At 49.1% G+C, this 26,654-nt stretch overlaps 1 protein-coding gene across 2 annotated transcripts in view; it reads left to right on the top strand.

Moving 5' to 3' along the window:
• The window catches only part of SRGAP2 (SLIT-ROBO Rho GTPase activating protein 2), a 115,108-nt gene that overhangs the window by 49,543 nt on the left and 38,911 nt on the right, over window positions 1-26,654 (top strand). For both annotated transcript variants that reach the window (XM_054395958.1, XM_054395959.1), the window contains exons 3-6: window positions 1,935-2,097; window positions 14,522-14,584; window positions 19,714-19,929; window positions 21,980-22,108. In XM_054395958.1, the coding sequence (XP_054251933.1) occupies window positions 1,935-2,097; window positions 14,522-14,584; window positions 19,714-19,929; window positions 21,980-22,108 (571 nt within the window). The remainder of the gene's footprint in view (window positions 1-1,934; window positions 2,098-14,521; window positions 14,585-19,713; window positions 19,930-21,979; window positions 22,109-26,654) is intronic.

Genomic DNA, 26,654 nt, shown 5'->3' with positions numbered 1-26,654 from the left:
GTTTTTTTTTTTTTCTGTTTTTATCCTTTTTCCTCCTTCCCCCTTCTTTCCTCTTTGCCCCGGGCTCTTGCTTTTCCTCTTTGCCCCGGGCTCTTGCTTTTCCTCTTTGCCCCGGGCTCTTGCTTTTCCTCTTTTCACTCCAAAACCCAAGAGAATCCAAAGCCCATAAACTTTTCTTTAATCCCCACTGCACAAGCACCACAGCTCCAACCCTTGCAGCATCCATGACAACCTTGGGGTCACTTCCTGAGCTTTTCAGTCCTTGAAGGAAAAGCAACAAACCCTCAAGATCAGAAAACTCTTCTATATCAAAAATTATCCATCTTGCACTACAACTCCAACTCTTGTTGCCATGAGAGGGGTAATGCAAGTCTGCCATGGCTTCATTTTTTCCCAGTGTCAGACACTTCTTGCAGCAGAAACCCTTTTAGGTGCAGAATATCCCCGTCTCAGTGGACACTAAACCACCTTTCCTTGCCTTCTCAGTGGACACTAAACCACCTTTCTTTTAAGAGGAAAGAAACCCCACACAGTCTCCTCCAATAATCAAGCAGAGCTTTGCCTTTCCACCAGTGAGCTGACTTGCTCTTGTCTAAATAAATATTATTGTGCAGTAAACAAGTGATAAGGAGATGTAAGGAGAAATAAATGATGTAGTTAAGGCTCCAGCTAGACCTGCTGGTTCCAAGCAGGGCTGCTGGGGGGACTGTGCAGAAGCACACTGTGAGCATCCTTCACTTTCATCTGCTGGGAAGTGAAGCCTCCAGAGCTGACTTGCTCCTTTCAACAGATGAAATGTTGATCCCCCATCAACTGAGGCTTCCTCTCATCTCTCCTCCTGCCCTTTGTATTGCTTCTTGGCAGGGTGAGGAGCCATAATAAGGTGGGGAAGGTTCAAAGATGAGAAAGTCAAGCTGGTGGCAGGAATGTGGCTTCCTCTTTTGCTCAGGACACATCTAGATGCTTGCAGATAATTGGGTTTGTACACAAAACACCACATTTTGTTTCAGCTGCAGATGATGTTTAGCTAACTGGATGCTTGACATGGATTTTTCTTTTTTTCTTTTGTTGTTGTGGTGAAGGCACAAATGGCTGAGACAGGGCTGTGAAACCTATTGTCAGACACTGGAGCCATCACTTTTCCCTCAGGCACTGTAATTTATGCAGAAAATCTTGGATTCAAAAGGGGGAGAGGAGAAAAAAAAAACCACAAAATTAGAGCCTGCATTTGGCATAGTGGAGCTTGCATTTGCCTGGTCTGCTTGTTGGGGGGGGACAAAAGCCCATGGCTGTGTGAATGTTGTCCTGTGTAATTGAGGATGGATTTGGTGGGTGTGCAATAGCCCTTTGGTAGCCTTCCTCTGCCCTCCTCTCCCTCAGCAAATCCACGCATCCCTCAGCAAATCCACGCATCCCACAGCTGGCTTTCAAGGGGTTGTAGATAGAGCACCACAGAATGGGTTGAGACCTTTAAGATCATCCAGTTCCAACCTCCCTGCCATGGGCGGGGACACCTCCCACCAGCCCAGATTGCTCATGCCCTCATGCAACCTGGTCTTGGATGCCTCCAGAGAGGGCACATCCATGACCTTTCTGGGCAACCTGTTCCAGTATCTCCCCACCCTCATTGTAAAGAATTTCTTCCTAATTTCCAGTCTCAGTCTGCCCTCCTCAAGTTTCAGTCCATTGCCCCTCATCCAGTCACTTCAAGCCCTTGTCAAAAATCCCTCCCCAGCTCTCCTGTATTCCCCCTTCAGGTGATGGAAGGCTGATCTAAGGTCTCCCTAGAGCCTTCTCTTCTCCAAGCTGAACATCCCCAACTCTCTCATGCTCCTCCCCACAGGGGAGGTTCTGCAGCCCTCTGAACAGAATCTTTTTTGTCCGCTTAGGTAAAACCCTGCTCAATTCTTGTTTCTGTTTTGTGACTTTTCTAGGAAGGATCAGAATGTGCTGTCCCCTGTCAACTGCTGGAATCTCCTGCTGAACCAAGTGAAGAGGGAGAGCAGGGATCACACCACCCTCAGTGACATCTATCTCAACAACATCATCCCACGCTTTGTCCAGGTCAGCGAAGATTCTGGGCGCCTGTTCAAGAAGGTAACTGAGTGCTACGAAAGATTTGGGTTTCTTGAGCTCTTCTGAAATGCCAAATGTTGAGCTCCTTTTGCCACTCAATCTGGAGAGCAGGAGGTGTTCTGTCCCCTCCAGCAGGTGCTTGTGTGAGCTGTAAAATGATTTCTGTAGCAGACTGAAAAATAAGGGCAAAGGGTCCTGTTGTTTTCTTTGTCCTCTGCCTGTTTTCTCCAGGTTTTAATGGGGAGGAAGGGAGGATGAGGAAGATATTCAAGTAGTACACTGTGTTTTCACAGATTGCATCAGGCTGGAAGGAACCCTCCAAGGTCATTTTGTCCAACCCCCCCCCCACTCAGCAGGGACACCTCCAACCAGATCAGGCTGCCCAGGGCCACAGCAAATCTGATCTTGAATGTCTCCAGGGATGGAGCCTCAACCACATCCCTGTGTGACCTGTTCCAGTGTCTCACCACTCTCCCTGTGCAGAACTTCCTCCTGATGTCCAACCTGAATCTTCTCTGCTCCAGTTTCAATCCATTGCTCCTTTTCCTATTCCCACAGGCCCTTCTCAACAGTCCCTCCCCAGCCTTCCTGTAGGTGCCCTTCAGATATTGAAATGCAGCTCTAAGGTCTCCCTGCAGCCTTCTCTTCTCCAGGCTGAACAGCCCCAACTCTTTCATCCAGTCTGCATAGCAGACGTGCTCCAGCCCTCTGATCATCCTTGTGGCCTCCTCTGGACCTGCTCCTTCAGGTCCATGCCCTACTTGTGCTGGGGGTAGCAGAGCTGGAGACAGTACTGCAGGTGAGGTCTCTCCAGAGCAGAGCAGGGGCTCAGAATCACCTTTTTACCTATTTCACTTCTTTTCTGAGCTGTTGCCCAAGCAGAGGAGGAACCTTCTCATCTCCAAGTCATGTCACACTGAGGCCTTTTTGACCTTTTAAAACTTTCTTGTAATTACATTATGGTTGATGAGATACTTACACAGGATTATTGCCTGGCAGTCACTCTTCAATTCCTCTAATCCTTCCAAAGGAGAAGTAATCTCCCCACTGAATTTCAACAAAGGCTCTGCTTGAGGAAGGTGGCTGAGAAGAATGCCTTGCAAAGGAGGACATGGGAATGGATATTATCCCAGTTTGGCTGGAATTGAGCACCTCACTTTTCAGCCCTTTGTGTGAGCAGGGTTTTACCCTGGCTTGTTTTTTTTTTTTTTGGGTGGGCAATAGGATTTGAATAAAACCAAACAAATAACCTAGCACCAACACAAGTCCCCCTCTGGTGTCTTCCTCACAGACCAAAGGCAAATTGCTGTTAATTTGTTGAAACAAAGGCCACTTGTTTCTAAATTCCAGCTCCTTGTTGTCTGAATGTTTGCCAGGCAAACCAAATGGGCTGAAGGCCAACCCAGGTTTCAGACACTGCTCCACTTGTCCTGGGTGGTTAAAAACAAACCCTGAGTCCCTGTGCTATCTGCAGTGTCACATTAGGACGAGAGGAAATGACCCCAAGTTGCCCCAGGGGAGGTTTAGGTTGGATATTTGAAGAAACTTCTTGACTGAAAGGGTTCTCCAAGACTGGCACAGGCTGCCCAGGGAGGTGGTTGAATGCCCATCCTTGGAGGTGATTCAAAGCCACAGAGATGTGGTGCTGAGGGCCAGGGTTTAGCCCCAGCCATGGTAGAGTTAGAGGATGGTTGGACTGGATGACCTTCAAGGGCTTTGCCAACCAAAATGATGTTAGGATACTAGCAGCTGACAGGGCAAGGGGCAGTGGGCACAAACTGGAACCCAGGAGGTTCCATCTGAAGCTGAGGAGAAACTCCCTGGTTGTGAGGGTGGCAGAGCCCTGGAGCAGGCTGCCCAGAGAGGTTGTGGAGTCTCCTTCTCTGCAGAGCTTCCAGCCCCCCCTAGCCATTGTGATGAAAGCTGGGGAGGGACTTTTTAGGATCTCAGGTAGTGATAGGACTCGGGGGAATGGAATAAAGCTGGAAGTGGGGAGATTCAGACTGGAAGTGAGGAAGAAGTTCTTCCCCATGAGAGTGGTGAGAGCCTGGAATGGGTTGTGCAGGGAGGTGGTTGAGGCTCCATCCCTGGAGGTGTTTGCAGCCAGGCTGGATGAGGCTCTGGGCAGCCTGATCTGTGTGAGGTGTCCCTGCCCATGGCAGGGGGGTTGGAACTGGCTGAGCCTTGTGGTCCCTTCCAACCCTGACTGATTCTAGGATTCTATGCTGGACAAGCTGCTGTGGGTGCCCTGCTTTAGCAGGGGCTTGATCTCCAAAGATCCCTTCCAACCCCCACCACACTGGGATTCTGGGATTTGTTGTTCATTCTTCAACTGCTTGGCCCAGTTGTGCAAAGGGCTCAGCAGTGTTGATGGTCAAGCTTGGATCTGCCTTGAAAGCAGTGACCTTCTGGAAGGGCAGTGCTGGTGCCTGCCCTGCACTCAGCTTTCCAGAGGGTTTATCTTGGCAGGGTTTGGGTCTGTGGTGTCCCCAGAAGCCTGCCTGGTCTGTGGCTCTGTCTTGTGCAGTTTTTCTGTTTGTGACTGAGGCTGAAGAGGTTCCTCTCCAGGGCTGTGTTACCATGTGGAGGGTCTTATTTGTTTTGAGTGTTAGGTGGAAGCTTGCCAGGCACTTCAAAGGTATCTCTGCTGATAAGAGAAGCCCTGCTTGCTGCCAAAGCCAGCACTGAAGTGGTGCTGGATGTACAGCATGTGTCAGCCCTGCTTCTTCCTGCCTCTTGGATTTGTTGGCTTCCTTGGTTTGCTCTCCCTGCAAAACCTGTAGGTGTCTGAGCACTCAGCTGTTTGCACCAACCCTGGCTTTGTGTCCTGTTGGAAACCTGCAGCCTAAGGTGCCAGTTCAGATGCTCTCTGAACACTCTTTCCATGTCCTTCTGCTTCATCCTCAGGGAACACTTTCAGAGTCAGACTGCTTTGGAAGAGACCTTTAAAACTCATCCAGTCCAAGCCCCCCTGCAGTCAGCAGGGACATCCCCAACCAGAGCAGGTTGCTCAGAGCCCCCAGATGACCTGAACTGGGGATGGGACATCTCCCACCTCTCTGGGCAGCCTTGGCCAGGCTCTTATGAAAAATTTCTCCCTTCTCTCCAGTCTGAATCTGCCTCTTTTAGTTCAAACCATTCCCTTCTTGTCTTGTCAGAACAGGCCCTGCCCACAAGGCTGTCCCCAGCTTTCTGGTCACCCCTTGAAGCACTGAAAGGCCACCAGAAGGTCTCCCTGGAGCCTTCTCCATGCTGAACAACCCCAACCCTCAGCCTATCCTGACAGCAGAGGGGCTCCAGCCCTCTTCTGGACCTGCTCCAGCAATCACAGATATCCGTAAGGGAGTCACTGCTTGCAGATGAATCCTGTTGGTGCCAGTGGGGATCTGGCATTTGGTGGCCTCAGGAATGTTGTGAGTGCAGGTCTGTGCTGCTGCAGAAGAAAAGCTAAATGTTGAAATCCTCTCTCTCTGGGGCAGAACTGATGGAATTGTCCTAATAACAGATTGCTGCACCTTGGGTAGGAGGGGATTTTTGTTTGTCCACCAGTTAATGATTTAGCCCCTGGGTTTTGTGCAAGGTTGGAGTTTACAGCCTGTGTGCCACCCAGGGTTGCTCTTCTGGTCACCTCTCCCTCTCCTGGAAGATTGTCCTGCTTTGATGTCAGTGCCTGTGCTCTGCTGGCTGCTTTTCATCCCTCCATCTGCTTGTGTGGAGAGCTCTCCTTTGATTCCTTCCTGCTTATCCTCCTTCAGCAGGGCCTTTTTCTTTATATATTTATAGCTTCAAAATGGTCTTCTTCCATCTGAGCCAATCCTTTTTGATTTCTTCTGACAAGGGCTTGTAGTGAGAGGATGAGAGGCAAGGGCTTTGAGCTGGGAGAGGGGAGATTGAGACTGGAGATGGGGAAGAAATTCTTTGCAGTGAGGGTGGGGAAGACACTGGAACAGGTTGCCCAGGGAGGCTCTGGATGCTCCCTCCCTGGAGGTGTGCAGGATCAGACTGGATGAAGCTTTGAGCAACCTGGGCTGGTGGGAGGTGTCCCTGCCCATGGCAGGGGGTTGGAACTGGGTGAGCTTTTGAGATCTCAGTTCAAGAAGGACCTCAGAGAACTGCTTGAGAGAGTGCAGCACAGAGCCCCAGAGCTGCTGCAGGCAGTGGAAGATCTCCCTGTGAGGACAGGCTGAGGGAGCCTGGAGCAGAGCAGCCTGAGGACTGCCCTCACTGGTGGTGATAGAGATGTGCAGGGCAGTGTGGGGAGGATGGAGCCAGGCCCTGCTCAAGTGTCAGTGATGGGATAAGGGGCACTGGGTGCAAGCTGGAGCTGTGGAGGTGCCACAGGAACAGAAGGGGAGTGTGAAGGTGACAGAGCCCTGGAGCAGGCTGCCCAGAGAGGTTGTGGAGTCTCCTTCTCTGGAGAGATTCCAACCCCCCCTGGCTATTGTGCTGCTGGGCAAGCTGCTGTGGGTGCCCTGCTGGAGCAGGGGGGGTTGGACTGGATGATCTTTAAGGTCCCTTCCAACCCAAACCATTCCACAATTCCCTTTTTCTCTCTTCTCACTCAGTCCCCCTGTCACGCTCTTGTTTTGCTGTGAGCCTTGATTTGTCTGCATGATAAAACCTTCCTGTTTCCTGCATGGTGATCAAGTTTTCTTGCCTACAGACCTCTCTTTCTAGTGAGATCCTTTGGTGTTATTTGTACATGGAGCAGGCTCTTTAGTCTGCTATCTTGAATCACTCTGTCGTCTCTCAGCTTTCCCCAGATGCAGGCTGGGCCTCAGCCTTGTTCAAATAGAAGCAAAAAAAAACCAAAACAAAACCAAATTTTTTTTTTCTAGAAATAGGCTTTTGGGAGCTTTGGTGCCTTTGAAGGGTTCTTGAACAGACTATTTTTTGATTTGGTTTGGTTTTATTGTTTGTTTGGGGTTGGTTGGTTGGTTGTTTCGGTGGTTTTTTTGTTGTTTTTTTTTTTTTTTAATTTTTTGTTGTTGTTGTTGTTTTCCTGTTCATCACCAAAATTGTGAAGGAATTGGCAAATGTTAATATTCAGCCTGGCAGATTTTCTTCTGTTCATGCATCAGTTCTCTGTCTGGAGGTGCCCCAGGACAGGTTGTGGTTGTGGTTTTCTAGAGTTGTGACTCTTCAACAGAGCCAGAGCCCTTCCCAGCACCTCCCCCTCTGGTCCCTGTGTCTCTGAGCAGCATTGGTCCTGCTGTGTTTCAAACAGCACAGCTCTGCTCTGCTTCTAACCTGGGGCTCCTTGCAGCAGTGTTTGCTGGGAAGCTCACAGGAGATGCTCAGAGCAGTAACCCTGCCCTGCTTTCTACTTCATCTGGGTGGCTTTGTCCTCTTGGTGTAGAGCAGAGGGGACAGGAGAGGTGGTGGTGGTCCTCCAAATCTTGTGGCATTCCTTTACTCTGCTGTCTCGAGTTCGGTTTTGATGTTTATGGGGAGGGGGAAAAAAAACCTCAAAAGGAATGAAGAAAACAAAAACTGAGGATTGGAAATTTTGCCCTTCTGCTGGTGGTAAAAAAAAAAAATAAATAAAAATTAAACATCCCAGTTTTATCTAGCAGCAGGCTGCAGAGTGTTTGATGTGAAGTGAAAAATCCACAATGAGTTTGGCTGAAAGCCTTGCAGTAATCAAGGAGGGGAGAGAATTGTGAATTCTCTGAAGGGGTCTCTGCTTTAAGCTGACCTACTTTACAGCTGCAGTGCCTCTTTCTCTCTCCTTGCTGCACTGGTACCCAAAAGCTGGAGCTGCAGCAGGCATGGAGAAGCCTCACAAGTGAAGGAGATGCCCTGGCCAAAATGCTGGGAGTTTGTGAAAAGATATTTCTCCAGAAGTGTAAACACCTAAAGTTGCCAGATTTCTTTTCTTGGCCAATTTTTGGTTCAATTTGGGGCTTTTGGGCCATCTTTGCATTCAATTTTTTGACTTTCAGTCAATTTTGAGTTCAATTGGTTGATTTTTGGCCAGGTTTTGGGTTTAATTTAGCAGTTTGGGGCCAATTTGGGGGATGAATTTGGAACTTTTTGACCAATTTTGGGCTGGAGCTGTTTGTGACATGTGGACATAGCACTCTGGGGGCATGGTGGTGTTGGGTTGATGGTTGGACTGGATGATCTTGGAGGACTTTTCCAATTCTCTGATTCTAGGGGAATGGGGGAAAAAGCTAGAAACAGGGCTTGTGGGTTTTTGAGGAGCATCTCTCAGCTCAATAGGGGTGGAAGTGGTGTGCCATGGTCTGGTGTAGCAGTGGCTGCTCAGAGCACAGCCTTGTGCTGTCATAAGGAGAATTCCTTGTTAGTGACATAGTGGTGAAACAAATCAGTGCTGGAATGGTGGAGAAAAGGGAGAGAATAGAACTGGGCTTTAAATGGGACTGGCCAAGGCATAATGGAGCATTAAGCTGGAAAGAGATGAGCTAGCACCCAAAAAATGCCTGTGTCTTGTGGGACAGATTGTGTGTTCTGAGCTTTTCTTTACATTCTGGAGTGTTGGAAGCTTTGGAGTTTGAAGTTTTTAGAGTTTGAAGCTTTGGAAGGCAGCTGAACAGGGTTCCTGTTCTGTAGGAACATCTGCTAGTGGCCAAGCACTTCCATGGATAAAGCAGTGGGAGAAACTTAGAATTGTTAGGGTTGGAAGGGACCTCAAGGATCATCCAGTTCCAACCCCTCTGCCACGGGCAGGGACACCTCCCACTGGATCAGGTTGTTCCCCATCCAGCTTGGCCTTGAACACCTCCAGGAAGGGCACATCCACAGCCTCCCTGGGCAACCTGTTCCAGTGTCTCCCCACCCTCACTGTCAAGAATTTCTTCCTCATCTCCAGTCCATCTACAACTAGATCAGGTTGCTCAGAGCCACATCCAGCCTGGCCTTAAAAACCTCCAGGGATGAGGCTTCTGCTACCTCCCTGGGCATCCTCCACTTGGGTAAAACTTGCAGAGGCTTCAGGCAGGGCATTGCTGGATGTCACTGGGAGGACCTCCATGTGGAGGTAGGTCCATAATAAATGGGATTTACTGGGCAGAGTTGGCATCTGGAGGGCAGATTGAGACTGGAGATGAGGAAGAAATTGTTGACAGGGAGACACTGGAACAGGTTGCCCAGGGAGGTTGTGGATGCTCCCTCCCTGGAGATGTTCAAAGCCAGGCTGGATGAGACCTTCAGCAACCTGCTCTAGTGGAATTTTGTTTCCCACTTAGGTGCATTTCATGATTCCTTTGTAAGAGATGTAGGGCAATGGTCCTGTTAGAGTCAGAATCAGCACATTTCCTTCCAGTTCCAGCTCAGTCTGACCTAATTTTAGGCAACATATTAGATAAAATCCTTCAGCTCAGTGTTAGCCCAGCAGTGATCCCCAGTCCTTCCTTGCTGGTGCTGAGGTTACACCAAAAGCATCTCATCCACCCCATGCTGTGTGTTTGGAAGCCCTACCACCTCCCTAGCAGATTTGGAGTGATATCACCACCAAGGCTGGAGATCCAGGGGCATAAATTGTTGACAGCATTCCTTTAGCTCTCATATTTATTATCTTCTCCTTCATTTCCCCCCTCCTTTAAATATTTGGAAGCTGAAGTCGTTAATGTTTGGTGGAATGCGGAACAGCCGAGCAAAGAGCTGCAGTAGATCCCAAAAAACATCTTGATTGAATTAGAGGGGAGGTGGAGGGCTGCAGGGCTGGAACAAAGAGCCTGTTGAGAAGCTGGCACCAGCCTGCTGGGAATTTATGTTCCAAGCAAGGGGTGGCAGCAACCTACAGCTCTGCACATGGTGCGTATGTACTCCCTGTTGTAACAAAGGAGTATGTGTGCCTCTGTGTCTGCATCTGCACGTGGAGGGCAGCTCCTTTGGCTTTGCTGGGCTGAAGAAAAGGCTTGAGAAAAGCAGCTTGGAGAATCATAGAATCAGTCAGGGTTGGAGGGGACCACAAGGCTCAGCCAGTTCCAACCCCCCTGCCATGGCCAGGGACATCTCACACTACATCAGGCTGGCCAGAGCCTCATCCAGCCTGGCTGCAAACACCTCCAGGGATGGAGCCTCAACCACCTCCCTGCACAACCCATTCCAGGCTCTCACCACTCTCATGGGGAAGAACTTCTTCCTCACATCCAGCCTCTGACTCTCCCCACTTCCAGCTTTATTCCATTCCCCCCAGTCCTATCACTACCTGAGATCCTGCCAAGTCCCTCCCCAGCTTTCTTGTAGCCCCCTTCAGATAGTGGAAGGCCACAAGAAGGTCACCTTGGAGCCTTCTCTTCTCCAGACTGAACAGCCCCAACTCTTTCAGTCTGTCCTCATAGCAGAGGTGCAGTTTGGCCTTCTAGTACTACACCAAGGCTGAGGGGAGGGGGATTGTTCCCAAGGGCTTGTAGGGATAGGACAAGGGTTTGCAGCTGGAGCAGGGGAGGTTTAGGTTGGACATCAGGAAGAAGTTTGTTATTATGAGGGTGGTGGAGCTGAAGAAGAAGTTCTTCAGTAGGAAGGTGGTGAGAGTCTGGAATAGGTTGCCCAGGGAGGCTGTGGATGCCTCCTCCCTGGGGGTGTTCAAGACCAGGTTGGAGCCTTGAGCAGCTGAGTCTAGTTGAGAGGTGTCCCTGCCCGTGGTGGGGAGGTTGGAGGGAGATGATCTCTGAGGTCCCTTCCAATCTAAATCATTCTATGATTTTTGTTTATCAGGGTCAGCAAGCTCAGCTCCTTTCTCCCAACCCTTTTCTATTTTTTTTTTTTCTTAGAGGAATCACTCCAAGGAGCAGCAGTAACTGAGCAGTGTTGATTGCACAGCTCTTGTTTTCATGACACCTGTGATCTGTCTTACCTTCATCTTCATGTAAGGCTTTTTCCAGTCCAGCAATCTGGCACTTGGCTTTCTTGAGAGCTCATTTGAAAGCACAGAGAGTTTAGTGTTGTGACAATTTGGCACTTGCCCTCCTTCCTTTTCTTCTCCAACCTGAATATGCATTAAAATATTCATTTTAATCTCGCTCGCATAATTGATGCTTCAGCAGTTTGTACAGTGAATGAGCAATTTTATGCAAGAAAATAACCAAATGGGCTTGAAAAGAGCTTGGCTGAGAGGCAGATGATTGGTCCAGTGCAGGCAGTTTAACCAGCACAGTGAAGCATGCTGCTGAAAAGCTCCTTCTGTGTGAAAAGTTCAGTGCTCAGGGCATTTAAAGCAGACCCAGCCAGTCACTTCCATTAATCATCAATGCTGAGCAAAAGGCACTCAGAAAATCTTTGCCACCCCTATCACTGCAGCTGTTTCAGCTTTTATTCTGGAAAAAGAAAAAAAAAAAAAAAACACAAAAATACAGATTTTTGGTTCTATGAACTCTTGGAGATTGGGAATCGCCAGCTTGAAGCCATGCCCCAAATGCTGAGTTCAGCTTTGGGCCACTCAGTCCAAAAAGGACATTGAGAGGCTGGAGCAGGTCCAGAGAAAGGGCAACAAAGCTGGGGAAGAGTCTGGAGAAGAGGGGTAGGGAGGAGCAGCTGAGGGAGCTGGGGGTGTTCAGCCAGGAGAAGAGGAGGCTGAGGGGAGACCTCATTGGTCTCTGCAGCTCCCTGAAAGAGAGGTTGCAGTGAGGTGAGGGTTGGGCTCTTCTGCCTAGTATGAGGTGACAGGAGAAGAAATGTCCTGAAATTGTGCCAGGGGAGGTTTAGGTTGGAGATTAGGAACAATTTCTTCACTGAAAGAGTGGTCAGGGATTGGAACAGGCTGCCCAGGGAGGTGGTGGAGTCCCCATCCCTGGAGGTGTTCAAGATGTATGGCCATGGCACCTGGGGCCAGGGTTTAGTGGCCATGGTGCTGTTGGGCTGATGGTTGGACTGGATGATCTTGGAGGCCTTTTCCAACTGAAACAATTCCATGATTCTATGAACTTATTTCTTGTGCTTGCATCAACGACTCCTCATGCTGCTGCCCTTCAGCAGCAGCCTGTGTCAGACTCTTGCTTTTCCAGGAGCACATCTGGCCACCTGGGAAGCAGCTTTTAGGAATGTAGGGCTGGAATGTATGGGAATGGAAAGGAGCTGAACTTGGATGCTGCTGCTTCTATGTCCCATAGCACAGCTGGCAGCAGCACAATGCCAGCCTGTCCTGAATGGGTGACAACATCCATGAAGAGGCTAGAATAAAACAGGAGTCACCCCAGGAAACTGAGCACTGCTGCTCCTTAAACCACTTAAAATGAAACTACAGAATCTCTCTCCTTTTGCTTTTTAAATTATCAGTATGGGGTTTTTTTTGTTGTTGTTCTCCTGGCTTAACACTATCTTGACTTCTGAAGCAGAACTGCTGGCTGAAGTGTGGCTTTGTCTGCAGTACCTCTTTATCTCTTTCTTTTCCTGAGCTTTGTAGGCATAAATAATCTTCAACCTGTCAAAGTGGCTTTACCCACTAGCTGTTTAGATGCTTCTAAACACGCCAAGCATGAAGGTTCAAGCAGGCAAACACTGCCTTGCTAGGGAGTGAATGAGCAAAAATGTATAAATGAGTCAAGCTCTTCTTGTTCCATGCAGCAGAAGAATTTGCACTTGCTAATTAGTGGGAAAATGTGGGCAAAAACCTGGTTGCTAGCTGATGAGTGTTTAAAGCTGCCTGGCTGTTGGTGACTGGGAGTGTTAGTGTGGAGAGGAGATGTCTGCTCTCTTCCTGGGCTTCTCCAATTACTCACCTGGCTGGCTGCTCTTAATAAAAGCTCAGATGGGATTTGCTGTGCTTTATCTTTTTTTTTTTTTTTTTTTTTTTCCCCTGCACCTCGGAGTGATTAGAGCTATGAAATTACAGACAGGAGGTTGAAAACCTTTGGGATTGTGCTGCAAGGGCTGGGGACAGCATTGCTGAGGTTTCTGCCATTAGAGATTGGTGGCTGCTGGGATTTTGTTGCAGTTTAGCCATTTCACAGCAGCAAAGCTGTTGGAGCTGGCTGGCTCCTGTGTAGCCCAAGGAGAGGCATCATAGAATGGGTTTGGGTTGGAAGGGACCTTAAAGCTCAGCCAGTTCCAACCCCTTGCCATGGGACACCTCCCACCAGCCCAGCTTGCTCAAGGCCTCATCCAACCTGGCCTTGAACACCTCCAGGGAGGGAGCATCCACAACCACCCTGGGCAACCTGTGCCAGAGTCTCACCACCCTCCCTGTAAGAAAAAGGCTGCAAGAATTAAGTCCCTTTGGAGAGGAGTTTAGGTTGGATATTAGAGGAAAACTTCTTCACTGAAAGGGTTCTCAAAGCCTGGCACAGGCTGCCCAGGAAGTGGTTGAATCCCCATCCCTGGAGGTGTTCAGAAGACACAGAGATGCTGTGCTGAGGGCTGTGGTTTAGCCCCAAGCTTGGCAGAGTTAGACACTTGCTCTTAAGGGGCTTTTCCAGCCTTAAATCATTCCATGATTCTTGGAGTCTTCCATGACCAAGAGAGGAAACATCTGGTTAGGTCTAACTGTAACTTCATAGGCTTTAATCTTCCAGTAACTGCAGGCTGCAAGATGTCAATTGTCTGACAAATGCAGAGAATTTTCCTGATGCTTTGTGCTCCTGCTGTAGGAAAAGAGGATGTGTGAAGGTTTGTATGGGTGAGGCTGGAGTGGAGCTGCACCTTTGCTCTCCTTGGGAAGGTGTGTCAGCTTTTTGAAGTCTCTCAATTTCTCTGTTTTTCTAATGGAAGCTCTTCAGAATGCAAACAGTGACAGTTGGAGCATGAAATGCTGTCTGCAGTGAGGATTAATGGTGCCACTCAACTCATTAAGGAAGTCTCTTCACCCTCCTTTGCATATGAGCTTTGTTGCATGAGAAACATCTCTTCAAAGAGGGCTTTGCATAGAGAGATGTTGTCCTTGGGAATTAGGGATGAGCCTCTTCAGGCAGCCCACTGTTATGTATTAGAAAACCAGAGGCTTATCTCTCCCTGTACTACAGAATCCCAGCATGGATTGGGCTGGAAGGGACCTCTGGAGATCATCCAGCCCAGCCCCTAGTAAGTTGCCCTGGATCACAGTGGCCAGGTGGGGTTGGAATCTCTCCAGAGAAGGAGACTCCACAACCTCTCTGGGCAGCCTGCTCCAGCAGGTTCTCCTCATGTTCAGATGGAACCTCCTGGGTTCCAGCTTGTGCCCATTGTCTCCGGGCACCACTGAAAAGAGCCCAGCCCCATCCTCTTGTCCCCCACCCTTTAAGACCTCTAAGATCTAAGAGGAAGTTCTTTACTACGAAGGTGGTGGAGGCCCCATCCCTGAAACCATTCCAGGTCAGGTCATTTGGGGCTCTGGTTGGGGATGTCCCTGCTGACTGCAGGGGGATTGGACTGGATGAGCTTTAAAGATCCCTTCCAACCCAAACCATTCTTGGTGCATGTGGAGCCTGCTGACTTCTTCCTCTGCCTTCTTACCATCTTCCTCAATGAACTTTCATTTCTCTTGTTTTGTTTTTTGTTTCTGCAGAGCAAGGAAGTGGGACTGCAGCTCCAGGAAGACTTGATGAAGGTCTTGAATGAACTCTACACGGTAAATCAAACTGACTCCTTGGCATCCTTTCAGGCAGGAGGAAGAAGTGGTTGAGTCCTCCCAGCCCTGCTGTTCCAGCAGAGACTAAGCACCAAGACTGATGACTGTCTGCAGGCTTTGCAGTTGGAGGCAGCTGGTGTTCAGCACTCTGTGAAGCACCATAAATCTCATTCAGGTTTTCTTTTGCCTTCACTCTGTCCTTAGGTTGTTTTCAGCTCTCTGAGAGCTGGCTCCACTTCTCAAAGGTCTCACCTTTAATGTACATCTGCTACTAGCTGCAGTGTTTGGTTTTAAAAGAGATCTTAGAATTGTTTCCACACGTGCTCAAAAGTCTTCAGGCCTGGTTTTGTGTGGTCTGAGGGTACCAAAGGCATCACACAGCTCCAGTGAGAGGGGGACACCCACTGTGTTTATCTCTTCCTCAATTCCTTGCAGCAAAACACTTCCCTTCGGAGTGGTAGTTTCCCATCTGGTGCTGTTTGCTTCGTATCTATTGGAGACACCAAGCAGGAGACCCTGCCTTGGGCAGGAGAACTTCATGAATTTCATGGACTGCTTGAGGACTTCTCACAAATCCAGGCTGGGTGCAGAGTGGGTTGAAAGTAGCTCCCAAGAAGGAGGCTTGGGGGTGTTGGTTGATGAGAAGCTCCCCAGGAGCCAGCAGTGCCCTCCTGCAGCCCAGCAGGCAGCTCTGTGCTGGGCTGCAAAGCCAGAGCAGTGTGGGCAGCAGGGCAGGAGAGGGCATTCTGCCCCTGGGCTCTGCTCTGCTGAGACCTCACTGCCAATCCTGCCTCCAGCTCTGCTGTCCCCAGCATGAGAAGGACACAGAACTGCTGGAGTGAGTCCAGAGGAGGCTACAAAGATGATCCAAGGGCTGGAGCAGCTCTGCTATGAGGACAGGCTGGGGGTGTTCAGCCTGGAGAAAACTGCAGTACTGGGGAATCTCCCTGAAATTTCCCATACCCATAAAATGCATGGAAGGGAATTGTTCCCTTGGAGCATCCAAGCCAAATACTCAGCCTGATTCGGGGCATTCAGTGATTCAGACTGAAAAAAAGGGAGCTATGGAGTAGGAAATCTCTTCCTGCTGCTGCATTGGTAGTTGAGGTTGAGACACTGGGGCCAGTTGAAGAGGTGAGAGAATCCAGCTGATGGTTTTCCTTCTTTCCTGAGGTGGAGCATTTAGCACAAGAGAGTCTGCTCTGTGTGCAGAGGGTTTATGTTCCTTGAGAGGAGAGCCAGGAGGGAGCAGTGTGGGGGGAGCTGGAGGCACTCTGAAGCTGACTCATGCTTCATTGAGCTGCCTCTGGAGTTAGGACAGCCTTGGGTTACAGCAGTGTGAATCAGGGAACCATTTAGGCTGGAAAAGATCTTTAAGATCATTCAGTCCAACCATTTACCCAACACTGCCAAGGCCTCTGCTAAACCATGGCCCTCAGCACCACATCTGCACAGCATTTAAACACCTCCAGGGCTGATGATTCAGCCACCTCCCTGAGCAGCCTGTTGCTGGCCTTGACAACCTTGCAGTGGAGAAATGATTCCTAATATCCAACCTAAACCTCCTCCAGAGCAGCTGGAGGCCCTTTCCTCTTGTCCTATCATTAGGTACTTGGGAGGAGAGGCCAAAACCAGCCCCACATTCCCACCTCTTCCTCCCACCTCTTCCTCCCACCTCTTCCTCCCACCTCTTCCTCCCACCTCTTCCTCCCACCTCTTCCTCCCACCTCTTCCTCCCACCTCTTCCTCCCACCTCTTCCTCCCACCTCTTCCTCCCACCTCTTCCTCCCACCTCTTCCTCCCACCTCTTCCTCCCACCTCTTCCTCCCACCTCTTCCTCCCACCTCTTCCTCCCACCTCTTCCTCCCACCTCTTCCTCCCACCTCTTCCTCCCACCTCTTCCTCCCACCTCTTCCTCCCACCTCTTCCTCCCACCTCTTCCTCCCACCTCTTCCTCCCACCTCTTCCTCCCACCTCTTCCTCCCACCTCTTCCTCCCACCTCTTCCTCCCACCTCTTCCTCCCACCTCTTCCTCCCACCTCTTCCTCCCACCTCTTCCTCCCACCTCTTCCTCCCACCTCTTCCTCCCACCTCTTCCTCCCACCTCTTCCTCCCACCTCTTCCTCCCACCTCTTCCTCCCACCTCTTCCTCCCACCTCTTCCTCCCACCTCTTCCTCCCACCTCTTCCTCCCACCTCTTCCTCCCACCTCTTCCTCCCACCTCTTCCTCCCACCTCTTCCTCTGCTGTTGGGTATCCAAAGGATTGGCAGAATTCCTATTGTCAGGCAGAATGGATATGGATGAAGTCTTTGGTTTCCCTGCCCAGATAAAATGCTGAGGATTGTTATAAGCAGGAAGTTTCCCAGGAAAGGTGATGGAAACCCCAACCCTGGAGATACTCAAGGTGAGGCTCAACAAGGCTCTGAGCAACCTGCTCTAGTGGAGGATGTCCCTGTGACTGCAGAGGGAGTTGGACTGGATGAGCTTTGGAGGTCCCTTCCAACCCAAACCACTCTCTGATTCTGTGATGTGGTTCTACCCAGAAGCAAAACCCCCAGAGATGTCACATCTGAGCTCACTTTTTTTTTCCCCCCCTCTTAAAATCCACCACCACAAAGCAATTCAATTCACACCCCAAACATTCTGAGGATAGAATCTTGATCAGGGGGTCCAGCTGCACAAAGACACCCCAATACTATCTTCCCAGCATTAAGGAGAGCCCTGTTTTGATTTGATTTAGCTCAGGTGAAACCCCCATTGGTCCCTATTTCACCTCAGCTTGAACCAGCCCCATTTTAAGGGGGGGGGATGGATGCCTGCTCTGTTGTTCTGCAGCCATCAGCAAAGGCTCTCAGCTACAAAAGGCTGTTGTGTTGAAACATGAAAAGAGAAACGTGGACACAGCCAGTGTTAAAGAGAGACTTGCTGAATAATTTACACACCCACTTGCAGCTCCTGCATATGCTCAGACTATAAAGCAGCCATTTATTAGCCTGGATGCAAAGTGGTTTTCTTTTAAACCCCCCCCCCCCCCTCCTTCCATTGCTGAAAGTGGAATTGGCAGAAAGCAAGAGAAGCAGCAAGAGTAAATCAGCAGTTGGATGGTTTGGGTTTCATCCTGCTGATGGCTCTGTCCCATGGTTGGTGATGGGGGGCAACAGCCCAGTCAAGGCCTGGCTGCTGCACAGGATAATGCAGGGTAAAAAAGAACTTTGTAGAGACTTTGGGTTGGAAGGGACTTCTAGAGGTCATAGAATGGTTCTGAGTTGGAAGGGACCTCCAAAGCTCATCCAGTCCAACCCCCTCTGCAGTCAGCAGGGACATCCTCAACTGGGTCAGGTTGCTCAGAGTCCTTTTGATCCTCACCTTGAATATCTCCAGGGGTGGGACCTCAACCACCTCCCTGGGCAACCATAAAAGCTAGACAGGAATATCCTGGGAAAGAAATGGGATTTTTTTTTTTTTTTGGTGGTTTTGGGGTGACAGAAGAAGAGGAAATGGCCTGAAATTGTGCCAGGAGAGGTTTAGGTTGGAGATTAGGAAAAATTTCTTTGCTGCAAGAGTGGTCAGGGAATGGAAGAGGCTGCCCAGGGAGGTGGTGGAGTCCCCATCCCTGGATGGGTTCATGGCACTTGGGGCCATGGTTTAGTGGCCATGGTGGTGCTGGGTGGAAGGTTGGACTTGGATGACCTTTGAGGTCTTTTCCAACCCAACCAATTCTATGATCCTGTGCTATTTATCTATACTCCTAAAAGTTCTTCTCTAATAAGTGTTGTCCATCTTTAGCAGGGATCAGGTCTCCTGGAGCAGAAGACCCAAAGTCTTATATCAATTATTTTTATGCTGTTAGGTGAACAGAAAACATTTATTTATTTATTTATTTATTTTTACCTCTCAAATCTGATTGAAACACCCCAAAGCCATAGTTGCTTTTGCAGCCATTGTGTTCTGGTCTGGTGATTTGCATACAGTTCCTCCAGACCTGTGATTCATCCAGATGAAAGGCTGATAGGCATCCCTGCTTGCTACCCTACCTGCTGATGAAAAGCTCTCATTTTCCAGCTTTGGCATATAATTTTCTTTGAATAGGCTGAATTTGGTCTGTGTTTTTATTTTTGGAGGGGGGGGGGGGGTGTTTAGGACTCCTTTATTGGATTGTACAAGAAGGCACATGCCAGAGTTAAACAAAGAAGCAGCTGCAAAATCATCCACTTTGATTTCAGATCTGTTTGAAGAGCCTCACTTCCCACTCCTGCATCTTCTCTTGTGCTTTTCGGAGATGTGAAATTTCCTGAAGTGTTTTGTTGGCTTAAAGGTTTGCAACTAGCAGCCAGATCTGACTGGTTTGCACAATCCCAGCATGGCTGGGGGTTGGAAAGGATCTTCAGAGATCAGCCAGTCCAATCCCCCCAAAGCAGGGCACCCACAGCAGCTTGCCCAGGAGCACAATGGCCAGGGGGGGTTTGGAAGCTCTCCAGAGAAGGAGACTCCACAACCTCTCTGGGCAGCCTGCTCCAGGCCTCCAGCACCCTCACACCAAAGAGTTTTTTCATGGTGTAACCTCCTGAGTTCCAGTTTGTGCCTATTTCTCCCTGTCCTGTTGCTGGGCACCTCTGACAAGAGCCTGGCCCCATCCTCTTGCCCCCTACCCTTTATTTCTTGCTGAGCATTGCTCAGATCCCCTCTGGGGCTGCTCTTCTCCAGGCTCAGCAGTCCATTATTTTACACTTAACATAACCATGCTGGACAGCTGTTCTGAAATGGTTATGTTACAGAAACATAGAGTCTGGGGCAGTCTGTTGACCAAACTAAAACCCCCAAAAAGCATCCCAGGATGTGATTTCTACCTTAGGATTTTTATTCATAAGCCTTTTGTCTCAAGACCTTTTTGTAAGGTTTTGTCTTAGGATTTTTTTTTTTGTCTTAGGATTTTTTTTTCCCCCTCCCTCCTAGCCTGTGAGCTCTGCAGGTTCAGGTATTGCTCTTCTCCCTCAGATTTAGTTATGCAAAACATCTGTGTGCCTGCTTTGTTGGTTATGTCAACCCATTCCTGCCTCAGCAGACCAAGCTGTGATGCTCTCTGACTCCTGGGTATCCTTTTCTTTTTTTTTTTTTCTTACCTCTGCAGGTGATGAAAACCTACCACATGTACAATGCAGACAGCATCAGTGCTCAGAGCAAGCTGAAAGAAGCAGAGAAGCAGGAAGAGAAGCAGATTGGGAAGTCAGTGAAGCAAGAGGACAAGCAGACCCCACGCTCTCCTGACTCAGCTGCCAACGTCAAGTTTGAAGAGAAACACGTCCGGAGGAGCTCTGTCAAGAAAATAGAGAAAATGAAGGAGAAGGTACAGCCACAGCTCTGCTCTCTCTCTCTGTGCACTCATGGAGGAGGGGATTTGGCAGCAGGTCAGCACAGGAGCTGCTGAGTTCCCTCCTTGGTGGCATTCACATGCAAAGCTCAAAGTTGAAAGTGTTTCGATTTAGGCAAGGGGAGCAGTGATAAGAAAAGGAACAACAGGGACAAGCTTGAACGTAAAATGATTCACCTTCTGTGAATGTTCCCTTGAACATAGAAGGATTCACCTTCTGTGAATGTTCCCTTGAACATAGAAGGATTCACCTTCTGTGAATGTTCCCTTGAACATAGAAGGATTCACCTTCTGTGAATGTTCCCTTGAACATAGAAGGATTCACCTTCTGTGAATGTTCCCCTGAACATAGAAGGATTCACCTCTGTGAATGTTCCCTGAACTAGATTCACCTCTGTGAATGTTCCCTGAACTAGAAGGTTCACCTCCTGTGAATGTTCCCTGAACGTAGAAGGTTTCACCTCCTGTGAATGTTCCCCTGAACGTAGAAGGATTCACCTTCTGTGAATGTTCCCCTGAACGTAGAAGGATTCACCTTCTGTGAATGTTCCCCTGAACGTAGAAGGTTTCACCTTCTGTGAATGTTCCCCTGAACGTAGAAGGTTTCACCTTCTGTGAATGTTCCCCTGAACGTAGAAGGATTCACCTTCTGTGAATGTTCCCCTGAACGTAGAAGGTTTCACCTTCTGTGAATGTTCCCCTGAACGTAGAAGGTTTCACCTCCTGTGAATGTTCCCCTGAACGTAGAAGGTTTCACCTCCTGTGAATGTTCCCCTGAACGTAGAAGGTTTCACCTCCTGTGAATGTTCCCCTGAACGTAGAAGGATTCACCTTCTGTGAATGTTCCCCTGAACGTAGAAGGATTCACCTTCTGTGAATGTTCCCCTGAACGTAGAAGGATTCACCTTCTGTGAATGTTCCCCTGAACGTAGAAGGTTTCACCTCCTGTGAATGTTCCCCTGAACGTAGAAGGTTTCACCTCCTGTGAATGTTCCCCTGAACGTAGAAGGATTCACCTCCTGTGAATGTTCCCCTGAACGTAGAAGGATTCACCTTCTGTGAATGTTCCCTTGAACGTAGAAGGTTTCACCTTCGAAGAAATGTCTTTACAGTGAGGGTGCTGGAGCCCTGGAGCAGGCTGCCCAGAGAGGTTGTGGAGTCTCCTTCTCTGGAGACTCTTCAAAACCTGCCTGGATGCACTCCTGTGTGAACTACCCTGGGTGACCCTACTTTGGCAGAGGGGTTGGACTTGATGATCTCTGGAGGTCCCTTTCAGCCTCTAACATTCTGTGATTCTGTGAAAGCTGGCACCAGGCTTCTTCCAGGACAGGCAATTTTTGTCTTTTCTCAGGGTTAGAGGCATGACCAAGATGCTAGAAGGAGGCTGGAGTGTGCAGGTAGCATCTGGCACCTTGGGTGTCATGGTTCCTATGCTTTCCTCATGCAGAGGACAAGGTTTGTGTGTCATTTCCCACCAGGTTAAGAGCTGAGCTGTGCTATCAGGGAGACCAGCAACCCCAGCCTGGCTTGGTGGGCAGAACCAGTTGCAATCAGTCAGGTAGTTAAGGAGTGCAGCACTAAGATTCCAGGCTGTAGAAAATGAGGAGTTATCTTCTGAATTGATTTAGGCTCTGAAAGGACCCAATTCCAGTCTTAGCTTCTGTTGGAGCAGGTGGGATGCAGCCCTTGGAGTACCCATGGGCTTCTGGCAGCCACTTTAGTGTTGGAGCTGGGCCAGAACCTCCTAAACCCACCTTGATCATTCATTCTTCCCCAACCCACAGCCTGTTTGGAGAGAAGACTTGAAACGCAAAGCTGTGTGATATAGACGTGCTTAAAATCCTTGTACATAACTGATCTAAATTCCAAGTCTGGCCAAAACTGGAATCCCCATGAACAAAACCCAAGGGTAAGATTGGTTCAGTGTTCTCTGGTGTTCCTGAGAAGGTTGCTGCTGCTGCTGCTGCTGCTGCACCTCATTTTAACAACCATTTTAACACCTCTTCTGCTTTTGGTTCTCTTTCAGCGCCAAGCCAAGTACACAGAGAACAGACTGAAGGCTATCAAGGCAAGGAATGAGTATCTGCTAGCTCTGGAAGCCACCAATGCATCTGTGTTCAAGTATTACATTCATGACCTGTCTGATCTCATTGATGTAAGTGCTGCTGCCTGGGTGCCTGCAGTGACTGTCACTGCCATTAACCCTCACTTCTGCCTCTCCTCCTGCAGCAGCTTAGGTGCCAGCACAGCTGGGAGCCTCTGTAGAGCTGTGCAGTGATGGTCTTGGGTGGGCAGCTTGGAAGGTACCATCTCTGTGACCAGAGGAGGGCTATGAGCTGATCAGAGGGCTGGAGCATCGTCCTTATGGGGACAGGCTGGGAGAATTGGGGCTGCTCAGCCTGGAGAAGAGAAGGCTCCAGGGGGACCTTAGAGCAGCCTTCCAATACCTGAAGGGTGGCTACAGGAGAGCTGGAGAGGGACTTTTTTACAAGGGCTTGTAGTGATAGGGCAAGAGGAAATGTTTCAAGGGTTGAGGACAGATTGAGACTTGGAGATTAGGAAGAAATTCTTTCCAGTGAGGGTGGTGAGACTCTGGAACAGGTTGCCCAGGGAAGTTGTGGATGTCCCCTCCCTGGAGGTGTTCAAAGCCAGGCTGGATGAGGCCTTGAGCATCCTGGGCTGGTGGGAGGTGTCCCTGCCCATGGCAGGGGGTTTGGAACTGGATGATTTTCAAGGTCCCTTGCATCCCAACCCATTCTGTGAGTCTCTGCAAAGCTGTGGTGGTTGTTCATGAAGCTGCTGGCTGAGCTGTGCTTGGGTTCCTTGTTGCCCAGATTGAAGCCTGCACCAGAATCCTGGCACTGAAACGTGCAGAGGGAGGAGTTGCTTAGTTGAAATGAAACAGCTTCAGCATCACACTGTGGCTTGACATTTTCTGTTTACTATTTTAAGGAAATCTCAGGATTGTCACTCAGAAGCATGCTTGGGAATAAAAAGAAAAGTGCCTGTTAGCTGTAGAGGCAGCACTGGAGCTGGGGAGGGGAAATGAGGACAGAAACATTTCCTAAAGCTGCTTTTAACTCATTTTGATGAATTCCATCTATTTCAAGGTTAAAGCTTTCTCTAGCTCATCCCACAAGAGGGATGAACCTCTCTGCTTTTTAGCTTCAATTTGTTGATACTCCAACTCCACAGCACCTTGAGGCATCTCTTCTGTCACTGGAACTGCAGAGCACTCTCAGTTCTGAAGGGTGTCAGAGGAGTGTCAGCAGTGATGGAAGTTCACTGCTTGCTCCTCCACAGTCTCTGTCTACACAAAGCAACAAAGAAATAAAGTGGTTGTAGAAACCAATTTCCCCTTTCCTTAGGATGCTCTCTGGGTGCTGGAGCAGAAGGTGGAGGGAGCTTCTTCCTGCAGGTTCTCTGCTCTGCAGCTGGATGATGCCCTGCAACACAGATGCACAGATTGCATTTGGTTGGAAGGGAACCTCAAAGGTCATCTTCTCCAAGCCCCCTGCACTCAGCAGGGGCACCTCCAACTGGATCAGGGCTGCCCAGGGCCACATCATGTCTGATCTGGAATGTCATTGAGGGAGCATCAATTCTGGTGTTACTAAAATGGCCTCAAGTTGTGGCAGGAGAGGTTCAGATTGGATATTAGGAAAAAAATTCTTCCCAGCAAGGGTTCTCAGGCACTGGAACAGGCTGCCCAGGGAGGTGGTGGAGTCCCCATCCCTGGAGGTGTTTAAAAGCTGTGTGGATGTGGTGCTGAGGGCTGTGGTTTAGAGGCAGTGGCTTAGCAGCAGTGGTGAGGTTGTGAGCTCTGGGTGAGCGGTAGGGACTTGACAGTCTTCAAGGTCTCTTCCAACCTCAGCAGTCCTCTGATTCCATGATTGAAAATGCACAACAAAAGGCTGCATTTGTCTCCTCTTTGAAAGCTCAGAAAAGCCATTTAGCAGTCCTGGGACTTGCCACAAGTGCATAGCTGCCCCTCCAGGCTGCAGAACTGGAGAGCCAACTGCTCAGACATGGCATGTCTGGGTCACTGGCTGTGCCTTGATGTCATCCTGCCTGCCAAGGCCAGCCTGCTGCTGTCCCTGCTGGAAACACTGCCCAGCAAAGCCTTCCTCATGCCTGGGAGGAGGGGGAGTAATGAAGAGAAGTGTCTCTAGACACAGGCAATAAAGAGCACTCAGCTCACTATTAATTAGTCAGCTATTAGAATACCTGGCAGGGTTCAGGAGACGTTTGTTCAGCTGATGATATAATCACACCAAGTGCTCTTCTGCTGGGGCTTTATTGAACTCTCCTTTGGAGGTCAGGCTTGGCAGTGCCAGGGGCTTTGCAAACCACTGGTTCCACAGGGTGACACCCTGCAGAAGTGCTGTGCCAAGAGGTGGGCTTCACTTCTTGGGGAGGTATCTTCCAGCCTGCATGCTTCTGTGATTTCTACCCCCTGCCTGATTTGATGAGATGAGGGGTTTTTGATTGGCATTTTGGTTATCTTCTTGTTAAGATGAAGGGAATATAGATTTTACTAATGCCTTTGGTCCTGAGGGATTGAAAATTAACAGTTAGAACCAACGCTGGTTATGCGACTTAAAATAGGATTTTTTTTAGAGCTGGATTTTAACTCTTTCCCTTGCTCTGATCACAGAGTAATAGTCAATTTTGAAATAGAAACCCCAAATTAATAGTTAGAACCAGTGTTGGTTGTCTGGCTTCAATAAAAATAGGATTTTTACATTTTTTTTCAAGCCAGATTTTAACTCTTTTTCCATCAGCTGATCATTTGATAATACTGGAGTTAGACATATGAAACCAAAATTAACTCTTCCCCTTGACTCTGCTCTGCTGAGACCTCACCTCCATTACTGCCTCCAGTTCTGGTGTCCCCAGCATAAAAAGGACACAGAACTGCTGGAGTGAGTCCAGAGGAGGCCACAAGGGTGATGCAAGGGCTGGAGCAGCTCTGCTATAAGGGTAGGCTGAGGGAGATGAAGTTGTTCAGCCTGGAGAAGACTCTGGGGGGACCTTAGAGCTGCCTTCCAGTACCTGAAGGGATCCTCCAGGACGGCTGCAGAGGGACCTTTAATGAGGGTGTCTAGAGATAGGACAAGGGGGAAGGGTTTGAAGCTGAGGGAGAATAGGTTTAGACTGGAGCTGAGGAAGAAGTTCTTCAGTAGGAGGGTGGTGAGAGTCTGGCACAGGCTGCCCAGGGAGCTGTGGCTGCCTCCTCCCTGGGGGTGTTGAAGGCCAGGCTGGATGAGACCTTGAGCAGCTGAGTCTAGCTGAGAGGTGTCCCTGCCCATGGTGGGGAGCTTGGAGGAGATCAGCTCTGAGGTCCCTTCCAACCTGAGCTATTCTGTGCCCAGTGCTGGTTACGTGACTTAAATGAAACTGTGGGGAGGATTTCTAAAGCCAGATCCTCACTTTCCCTTGCTCTGATCATTTGATGCTACTGACTGTTGAATTCCCAATCTTCACAGTTATTTATCAGTGGATTGTGTTGGGGCAAGCAGCATTAACCTGTCATGTTTCTGCAGCATGTTTTGTTCCCCTTGCAATGTGAGTGGAAGGAGAACACTGAGTTAATTCTCCATCCTGAGTGCAGAGCAATAAATTGCTCCTGACACAGCCCAGTAGTTTTGAATTTCCTGACTTTGGGGACTGAGGCAGCTCTTTGATGCTAATGAAATATTACAGTAATGGGGAAGTTTGCATTGACTCATATTTATAAAAGGGTCACTAGGACAGAATTTAAAAGCAGATAAAAACTCCCTGTGTGAGTCCTCAGGCTTGCTCTGCTCTTCTAGGAACAGCTCTTACCATCACTGTCTACTCCAGGATCTCATCCTTTTCCCTTCCAAATGTGAATTGCCATTTAAAACAGTTTGGTTTTTTTCCCCCCCTTCCTCCTGAATTCTTCTATTTTGGGTCTCTTTGAAAAGTGCTGACTGGCAAAGAGTTAATCAGCTGTCATGTTGGGCAGTGAATTCGAATGAGTTATCATTAAAGTCTTATAAAAAATTGATTTCCTCAGAGAATGATTCCATCAAAGATTTATAGACCCCAGGAAAGGGGATGGAGAGGTGGCTACCACTTGGAGATGGGATGTGGTGGGCTTTCAAAGTGTTCAAGTGGGAGAGTGGGCTAAAAAATGGTTTACATCAGAGAATTATAGGATCAATAAGGTTGGAAAAGCCCTCTAGGATCATCCAGTCCAACCATCAACCCAACACCACCATGGCCACCAAACCATGGCCCTAGGTGCCATGGCCACACATTTCTTGAACCCCTCCAGGGATGGCGACTCCACCACCTCCCTGGGCAGCCTGTTCCAGTCCCTGACCACTCCTGCAGCAAGGAAATATTTCCTGATCTCCCACCTAAACCTCCCCTGGCACAATTGCAGGCCATTTCTTCTTGCCCTATCACTAGTTCCTTGGGACAAGAGACCAACTCCCACCTCACTCCAGCCTCCTTTCTTGCCCTGCTGCTGAGTGTTGTTTGATGTTTCTGGACCTTGGGCAGGCCTTGGCTCCAACCTCCTTTCAGGAGCCAGAAGATCTTCCTTCAGCCTCCTTTTCTCCAACTAAACAACCCCAGATCCCAGAGCTGCTCCTCACCAGCCCTGTTCTGCAGACCCTTGGGCAAGGTCAATAACATAAAGCCAAAATACTTCACTGTCTTAACTTCAC

Source organism: Indicator indicator, chromosome 35, assembly GCF_027791375.1.
Source record: "Indicator indicator isolate 239-I01 chromosome 35, UM_Iind_1.1, whole genome shotgun sequence".
Taxonomy (NCBI): domain Eukaryota; kingdom Metazoa; phylum Chordata; class Aves; order Piciformes; family Indicatoridae; genus Indicator; species Indicator indicator.
This window is presented reverse-complemented; position numbering and strand designations above follow the sequence as displayed.